This window comes from Arachis hypogaea, chromosome 3 (genome assembly GCF_003086295.3).
Source record: "Arachis hypogaea cultivar Tifrunner chromosome 3, arahy.Tifrunner.gnm2.J5K5, whole genome shotgun sequence".
In the NCBI taxonomy this organism is placed as follows: Eukaryota; Viridiplantae; Streptophyta; class Magnoliopsida; order Fabales; family Fabaceae; genus Arachis; species Arachis hypogaea.
In genome coordinates, this window is record NC_092038.1 from 131551506 (window position 1) to 131561261 (window position 9756).

Here is a 9756-nt window from a genome sequence, read left to right on the forward strand (position 1 = left end):
TGATGTAGAGGACGATGATGTCGAGCCGGATATGATTGCTGATGATAGTGGCGATGATATCGGAGCGAGTGAACTTGCCGGTGTCGGTGGTGGCTCTAGCTCTGGCACACAGCAGTACCCTGCACATTTTTCATCTTTGGACCTGGATGCCATGAGGCAGCCGGGGGTACCTGGGGAGGCTGCAGGATTTGGCGCTAGAGATGCAGAAGGGTCAGCTGGTATGACAGAGTTCCAGGTTGGTCAGCAATTTCAGGATAAGGAGGATGCCCTGTTAAGTGTGAAGACTTACAGCATCCGCCGAGGTGTACAGTACAAGGTTGTGGAGTCTGATTATCGCCGTTACGTTGGCAAGTGTTCTGAGTTCGGGAATGGGTGCACATGGTTGATTCGGCTGAGTCTCCAGCAGCGCAAGGGCATATGAGAGGTCAAACGGTACAATGAACCGCATACTTGTGTCGCCAGCTCTATCTCCAGCGATCACAGGAGTTTGGATTATCATGTGATATCGGCATTCATTATGCCAATGGTTAGAGCTGATGCATCCGTTAGCATCAAGGTGCTCCTAAATGCGACTGCCTCGCACTATGGGTTCAGGCCGACCTACAGAAGGGTCTGATGGCGAAACAGAAGGCTGTTGCGCTCATTTATGGTGACTGGGATGAGTCTTACAATGAGCTCCCAAGGTGGGTGTTAGGAGTGCAGGTGACCATGCCTGGTTCTATTGCAGTTCTTCGGACTAGCCCTGTTCGAGTTGGGGGACAGCTGGACGAATCTCAGGCTTATTTTCACAGACTGTTCTGGACTTTTCCACCGTGTATCGAGGCATTTTGTCATTGCAAGTCGTTGGTTAGTAATGATGGGACCCATCTATATGGCAAGTATGGGGGTACTCTGCTTGTTGCGATTGCACAGGACGGGAACTCCGACATACTCCTTGTTGCATTCGCACTAGTCGAGGGTGAGAATGCTGAGTCTTGGTCACTCTTTCTCTCCCACCTCCGTTAGCACGTTACACCACAGCCGGGTCTGCTCGTTATCTCTGACAGGCATAACGGCATCAAGGCCGCCCTTGAGGCTCCCGACGGGGGCTGGCTACCTCCGGCTGCATACAGAGCTTTCTGCATTCGGCACATAGCAGCAAATTTCGCCCTCACCTTCAAGGGTAAAGATGCAAGAAGGCTTCTCATGAACGCTGCCTATGCTAAAACGGAGGTCGAGTTCCATTACTGGTTTGATATTCTTCGCTCTGAGGATCCAGCGATTTGTGATTGGGCAAACCGGATTAAGTATTCATTGTGGACACAGTATTGCGATGAGGGCCGGAGATTCGGTCACATGACGACGAATATATCTGAGGTACAGATGGAGGCTCATTCAGATCTACATCTAAATGTGCCTGTGACCCCGTCGTCTGACCCCCTCGACGACCAGCCTCATCCTCCTGCATGATGGCAGTGATCTCATCTAGAAAATGCTCCCCACCGTAGTCTGCATCAAGAGTATCACCGGCAAGAAAGTCTGAAAACATGGTACCCGAACTCACCCAAGGTGTACTCTCCTGAAGCATCTGGTCGTGACTGGGGACACCGACAAAGTAATCTCCGAATGGCCCCTCTCCTATTCCAGCGTCAACAGGTGCCGAAGGATCTCCCATACCAGACCCATACAACTGTCCACTAGCTCCGCCAGCATCGGGTATAACAACCCCCTGAGCAACCCCTTCTGGAACGGCATCGTCACGAGGATCACCTCCAACGTGGTGGTCTGCAGGCCCTCTCCGTCTGCCCCCACGACCTCGTCGTCGACCTCGACCCTTACCTGCCTGGTCATCCTTCTCTATAGCCTGGTCCAGCCACCTCCACTCTCGGTCGCTACGTCGTGTCCTAACACGAGCTCTCCTGTCAATCCGACGCCTATCAGGTACGTCATCAACTCGGTCCATGTTGGGAACTCTATCGACACCCCCCTATGTCACCTCCACTGGAATAGGAATGTCTCTAGAATCCCCCAAGTACATCTCTGGTGACAAGAACCTCTTTCCGTGCTGACGCCACCAATCTAAGAAGTCATGTGAAGGACCCGGATCGGCAACAACATCAAACCGAAGGACGTGGTCCGCACGTGTCTCCCAATGAAGATGCCAATGCTGCAGATGGTGCGGGAACCAACGATCACCCCCTCTACCATCCTTCGACATCAAGAAGTCGATGTTCAGGGCGGGACGGGGACAAGCCTGTACGCCTCCAAACTGAGGTAACACACTATCAACCTGGTGCCACTCAACCACCGCGAAATATATCAGCGACGTCACAGAACGCCATAAGGCCGTATGACGAGGCTCCAACACCACCGGATGGACAACCTGGACGACGTCGGGTGTGCTATATGGCATCCATATAAACTGAAAATTTAATCACGAATACATTAGAAGAGAAATTTAGCTATAACTAAACTTACGTTGACTAGGTAAATGTTTTATGCATACTTACATCCCTAGCCTGTAACATGTCGATCCTCAACCGAGTCATCTGCACCCGATGTCCCTTCTCGCTAATGCCAGGATTGTAACTTGACCACCTGCAAAGGTCATTAAGATACGAAGTCAGAAATTAATGTGACAAACTAGTAAAAAATTTCAGGCGAGAACTTAAATTCATAGAATAAGTAAACATAATATAATGACATAGTCGTACCTGGATGCCAGGGGCCAGCTAAACGTATCATACCCATCGGGCCGAAATCTAGAAAACCGCCAAAAGATCCAAGACTGAAGTAACTGTAATGGCCCAGCTAATTTCACGACATGTCTGTTGGCCACTCAGCACATACATCGGTACAACCATGCAAGCGCCGCTGACCCCCAACTGTAGCCACCCATCTCCTCAAGCCTAGCCACGTACGGTAGCCATCTGATGTGAATACGATTGCCGGACTTGTCTGCAAACAGCTGGGTTCCCAACAACATTATGATATAGGCACAGGCAAAGCGCCTAACTGTCGCCTCATCGGCCCCCTCGGGGCACTCTCCAAAGGTCTCCTGGAACCAGCTACAGCTCACAGCGAGCTTTTGAATTTGGCTCGGGGGAGGTAACACACCGAGTAACTCCTGGAACCACTGCCAAGCTGGCCGGCCACCCTGTATATATACGTGAAAATCTGTAAGGCAACCGCTGACGTAATGTCCGTCCATTGGCAAACCCAACTGGTAGGCCACGTCCTGAAGTGTGATGGTGCACTCCCCGAAAGGCATATGGAAAGTGTGCGTCTCCGGACGCCACCTTTCGACGAATGCACTCACAAGCGGCTCGTCTAGTCGGAACCATCTGTCGTTCAGTCTCGCAAGATGATATAATCCAGCCATCTGCAAGTACGGAACGTACCGCTCATCAAGCCGCATTCCCTGCTGGCGCCGCATACTCGATATGCAACGCCGGGGCTGCGCAATACACAGACCACATGATTAGAACAGATTCAAAAACCGGTTACAAATACAAATCAGGACATAAACAGCTAATAAACCGCTAACATAAACCATAAACAAAACCGCATGCAAAACCTCTTATATAAACCACTAGCAACACCACTTTAATAAAGCACTAGCAATACCACTTCAATAAACCATTAACATAAACTAACAACAAAAACCACTAAATAAAACCATAAAAAACCGCATAAAAAACAACTATACAAAACCGCATGCAATACCATTTATATAAACCACTAGCAATACCACTTCAATAAACCATTAACATATACTAACAACAAAAACCACTAAACAAAACCATCAACAAAACCGTATAGAACCCCACGATACAAAACCGCATGCAATACCAATTAACATATACTAACAACAAAAACCAATAAACAAAACCATCAACAAAACCACATAGAAAACTACTATACAAAATCGCATGCAATACCACTTATATAAACCACTAGTAATACAACTTCAATAAACCATTAACATATTCTAACAACAAAAACCATTAAACATATACCACTAACAAAAACCACCAACCTCGTCGTTGATCACCCCGGCGATATGAGCGACTCCATCCAAACGATACAGCCTTCCCGGATCGTCCCACATCTCGTTAATATGCCTCTCGAGTTCTTTTTTATGAAAGAATTTAATTTCATTGAACAACAATGTCAATAATATTTTGAACTTTTATAAATAAAAAACATTAATAGATTGAATTAAAACCATGAAAATAGTTAATATATGAAAATTATATAAACCAACTTCAAATCAGTCAAAAATGAAATAACTTAATTAATTATAAATATAATAATTAGTTTTATTTATTTATGATTTAAAATATTAGTTATTAAATGTTTTACCACATTCAAATTAGGAGGAGATACGTTCAGTAATCAGTATCATTGCAATGTGAATTACAGAAACTGATTCAATTAGCTTCCGTCTCTTCATTCTCCTTCTCTTTTCAAATGCCTAAAACATGATAAACCAGAAAACAGATTCAGAACCATCCAATTTACAAAGAAAATAAACATCCTAATATCTAGTATAAGCATCATCTACGTAGAGATTTTGAATTTTCACCCAGAAGCATTTGACTAATTTCTTGTTAGAACCATCTTGATTTTCTAGCATTATATACACTAGCGGCTCAACAGATACTATCGTGCCTGTTCAGCCGCTTTTCTATTATTCTTAAAATATTAATTTTATATTTTTATTTTTAAAATTTTAAATCTAATAAAATTATTTAAATATTAAAAATAAAAAATTTAAAAACAAAAATAATTTTTAAAATTATTTAACTTTTAGAATATATAAAATTTATAAATTAAATAAAAATTAAAAGATTTCATTATATTATTACTATGTATTAAAAAAATCAAAATAAAGATTAAAAAATATTATTTACAAATGGATTATTTATAAATGTTATTAGGTTTATTTATTTATTTTTAATAGTATTTAATTAATTAGAGATAAAAAATTATATTTAAAGTATTACTTATTTTTATGCATAATTCTAATTAATAAAAAATAGTTTTTTAATTTATTATTCAATTTTTAAAATTATCTTTAATTTTATTATTTTTTTAAAATTGTTAATTTATATTTTTATGATTGTCTCAACGCCATTGTATATTATATGGTTCTCCTTTTTTGTCTTTTTTTTCTTTTCATTTTCTCTTCATTCTATGGTTATTAATTATCACCAAGTATTATTATCACGATTTTTAATTTTGTCTATCACTTTATTTTATAACAAACTATTCTGTTAACTTTTTTGAATTGTTGAAATTTTATTTAAAAAATTATTTTTTTGTCTTTTAAATATCTAAATGTATAAAAATTATAATTTTTTTCTTGATGTGCGTGTTAGCTGTCTTATTTTATTGATTAAGAAGAAATTTAGGACAAAAAACATTCAAAATTTTTGCTATATTAACAAAATCTGATATCGATAATTCTAAAAATCAATATGAAAATATATTATTTTTAACTAAATAATAAAAAAAATAAAAATACATCATTGTAAGTTTTTTAATTAATAATTATAAATTGAAGTCACAATTTAATATAGTACCTTGGACAAAAGGTAATCATTGTTATCGTATTTGACTACTACTATATAAGTTTTATGTTTATTTTATTATGCACATTAATTAAAATGTACTTTATTATTTCATTTTGCATATTTTTAAATAATGTCATCGTATTATAAAGGTGAGATTAATTTATCATTTGAATATTACTGCTAAAAAATAGTTACTTAAAGTGAAACAATATATAAAGAGAAATAGAAAAATTTTATAATTAGTTAGAAAATTTCATATATCTCTCTCCAAACTCAATTTTGTTATTAAATTTTTTTTAGGTAAAAATATTTTTAACTTTCTATAAAATAAATATCATTTAAATTATCTAATGCATAAAATGTCACATCTTTTTATTTATCTTTAAAATTAAAGTTAATTTTTGTTACTTTTTTACTTTTTTTTGGTTTTCTAAATTAGCCTATATGTTATCAACTTATTTCTGTTATTTATGCAATAATTTTTTTCTTTTAGTAGTTATTCATTAATAAATGTTAAATTACCCAAATTTAAATTTATTCTCTTAAACCACTTTTTAATCATATGGTTTGAATCATTTAAACAAGAGTTTTTTAGACTCTAAAATTTTTAAAGTAAAAAAAATACAATAAAATAAAATAATCCAAAAAATAAAAGATATATAAAAAACTAATAAATTAAAACTTACATGCCCCATGAGATAAAAAAAGAAAATAATAATAAAGATTAAACTAATAAAAAATATATATTCAAATATTTATTGAATTGTCAAATTATTTAAAAAATAAAAATTAATTAACAAAGTTCTTATCTTATCCCATTTTAATGTTATATGGAGTTTGTTTACTTTATCATTAATATGTATATATTTTTTGTCTCTTCTGTATGACAAATACAATACTTTACATAATTAAATATCAAATCCAGTACTCTAAATAATTAATTATTTAAAAAATTAGTATACTAATATTTTAAGAACCACTTGATAAGTGTAATTTTCTTGCATGCATTATATATCAATTAAATAACGAAGCCAATATGCCAAATAAATAATATTGTAAAAAACAAAATTAATAAACTTTTTTATAATATAATTTATTTATTTTAGTTTAATTTAAAATATTTATATACTCAAATTTTAAATACAATATTCTAAGTAATCAAGTATTTTAGAAAATTTTAAAAAAAATTATCCCATTAAAAATAATTTAAAAAGAAAAATGTTAAAAAATATTTATAAATTTTTTTCATCCCATCATTGACAAATAGTTAAATACAGACATGTCAAAAAATAAATAAAATGTACATATAAAATATAAAAAAAAAAATTTTGTCAAATCAAGTTAATAAGAGAAAAAGACATAACGCTATTTGTCTACGTGAAAAATTGGTAACAAATTAAAAAAATAAAAAATAGATTAAAAATATAGATTGAGTAAGAAAATTGAAAAAAAAAAAACTTGTAACCGCAGTAGAGGAAGGCAAAGGAGAAGGATGGAAGTAATTCAATTCAATTGAGAATGTTAAAGAAAGGAGAAGAAAAATATCAAAAGAAATACAAAAATGATAAATTTTTTTAAGAAGTTACAACAAAAACTCTAATAAAATAATTAGAGTGAAACTCCAGAGTACATTGCACTCGCAACAAAATTGTACAAACTAAAACTAAGATAAAACTAAATAAAATATAATTTAAATGAATATCACAAATATAATAATATTTACTAAAAATTACTTATCACTTGATGTATGGATTTGTTTTCCTCGTCTAATACTCTCTCGATAACTGTCACGCCTTCTGGCAAGGTGTTACTGCCTCTATTCTTCACTCATATTTTATCTTCGTTGCCTGGCATAGTCTTGCCAAGTTCGTCGACCACTTCCACGTGAATCTTCTATTGGTATGTTGTCAACTGTAATTAAACAAAATTGTAACCTTAGTGGAAGAAGGCAAAGGAGAAGGATGGAGGCAATTCAATTGAGAATGTTAAAGAAAGGAAAAGAAAAATATAAAAAAAATACAAAAATGATAAATTTTTTTAAGAAGTTACAACAAAAACTCTAATAAAATAATTAGAGTGAAGCTACATAGTACATTGTACTCAGAACAAAATGGTACAAACTAAAACTAAGATAAAATTAAATAAAATATAATTTAAATGAATATCACAAATATAATAAAATTTACCAAAAATTACTTATCACTTGATGTATGGATTTGTTTTCCTCGTCTAATACTCTCTCGATAACTGGTACGCCTTCTGCCAAGGTGTTGCTGCCTCTGTTTTTCACTCATATTTTATCTTCGTTGTCTGGCATAGTCTTGCCAAGTTCGTCGACCACTTCCACGTGAATCTTCTATTGGTATGTTGTCAATAGTAATTAATCAAAGAAACATATAAAAATAGTTTTACACTTTTATTTAATGAGAAAAAATAAATTACAGTAGATTTTACATTATATTTAGGCGAAATGAGAAGAATGCTGGAGAAAATGGAGGAGAAACGAAGAAATTTTTTTCTATTATAAAGTAACCAGTGAAGTGAGAGAGATTAAGAAGAGAAATTAGTATCCTATTAGTTATTATAGATGAAGATGAAGATTAAGTAGTGGGAATTCTGTAACTGATGTAGTAACGTGGTGTGAGAGAAATTAACGGAAAAAGTTATATTGACATGAACGTGAATAGAAATGAAGTAGTGAGAATTCTGTAATAGGAAGTAAATTATTAATAAGGATAAAAATAGAAAAAAATTGGACACCAAAATGAGTTTTCTCATTATAATATATATATATATATATATATTCTTTTTTATGAAAGAGTTTAATTTCATTGAACAACAATCATTATATACAAAAATAATAAGCTTAGTCATAAAATCTATTGTGATTTACTTACTCTAACTTAAAGAATAAATAATTTTTTTATTATAAAATATTTGGACACTATAAAAATTGATCATAAAAAATTAAAATTAAAGTTATAATCATATAAGATAAGTTTTGATCGATAAAAATGACTAATTCTTAATTTTTTGTTAATAATTCCATAAATACTCCTTTTCTTTTTTCTTTCTTTCTCATCCTCTTTCCATAACCACCACTACCTCCACTGCAAAAATGTACTGTTTAACTAAATCCACTCCTTTTCTTTCATCTCTTTCAGATAGTTGCATCTTGCATTCTTGTTGCAACTACTACAAATTTAAATTACAACAACAATTCTAGACCTGTAATTAGAGCGTGACAAACCAATCTACCTAAATGTTAAAACACGCACTCTAGTGGGAGGCTCAATAGAACTCACCGCGCCAACCTACTGCCTGCAGTCATGCCATTGGAGTGAGGAGCTGTCGTGGTTGTTGTTGTCATTTTTGCTTCTCACCTCAAAATTCACGATTAGCGTAATCGCCACAAACTCTAACAAATGCATCTCATCCACCTACGATTCTACCTCCATCTCGATCTCTCCGGTGACATTGACGTCGGCGACGATACTGTTCTCACCTTCAACCACAGAAAGAAGAACACAATAGTGCTGAAGACAACGATTTTGAGCTAAAAAATTTAAAAATGAAGAGAGAGAGAGAGAGAGAGAGAGAGAGAGAGAGAGAGAGAGATCTATCTTTTGTCACCGCCAAACAAAGAGACACGAAGGGAAGAAAAGAGAGTGATGAGCAAGAGAGGGGAAATAGAGGCAGCAAGGTTAGAGAATTAATGATTTTAATCTTTATCAAACGAAATTTATCTTGTATGAGTATAACTTTAATTTCAATAGATGTGATGGTGGTTGTGGAAGAAAGATGAGAAAGTAAGATGAAAGGAGAGAGATATTTATAGAATTATTAATAAAAATTTAATAATTGATCATTTTTGTCTAACAAAACTTATTTTGTATGTATAAAACTTTAGTTTCAATTCTTTATTGTCAATTTTATCAGCGTTTAAATCTTTTATGGTTAAAAATGACTATTTACTTCCAACTTAATCTTTCTTATTACACCTAACATTTTTTATTTATGTGTAATATACCTTCTTATATATGTTATAGAAATATAATTTAATTCTATTAACTTGCCAATTTTTTTAAAAAAATCTAAAATTAAAGCACAAAAATATTTTATAGATATTTTGCTTTTTTAACTAAAAAATATAATATTTTTTGTCATATTTGTTGAAATCTTAACTTAAATATGAATA

General features: G+C 33.9%; 2 protein-coding genes across 2 annotated transcripts; one reads left to right on the plus strand and one right to left on the minus strand.

The window, feature by feature from the left end:
- Window positions 1-615: 615 nt before the first annotated feature.
- LOC112782791 (uncharacterized) lies at window positions 616-1135 on the plus strand. Its single transcript, XM_072232075.1, has 2 exons — window positions 616-958; window positions 1047-1135. Exons 1-2 carry the CDS (start codon window positions 616-618, stop codon window positions 1133-1135), a joined length of 432 nt encoding a protein of 143 aa, XP_072088176.1.
- Window positions 1136-1966: 831 nt separating this feature from the next.
- Window positions 1967-4090, minus strand: LOC140183616 (serine/threonine-protein phosphatase 7 long form homolog). Its single transcript, XM_072232076.1, has 5 exons — window positions 4019-4090; window positions 2901-3436; window positions 2694-2807; window positions 2490-2577; window positions 1967-2401 (listed from the first exon to the last, which is right to left on the minus strand). Exons 1-5 carry the CDS (start codon window positions 4088-4090, stop codon window positions 1967-1969), a joined length of 1245 nt encoding a protein of 414 aa, XP_072088177.1.
- Window positions 4091-9756: the final 5666 nt, after the last annotated feature.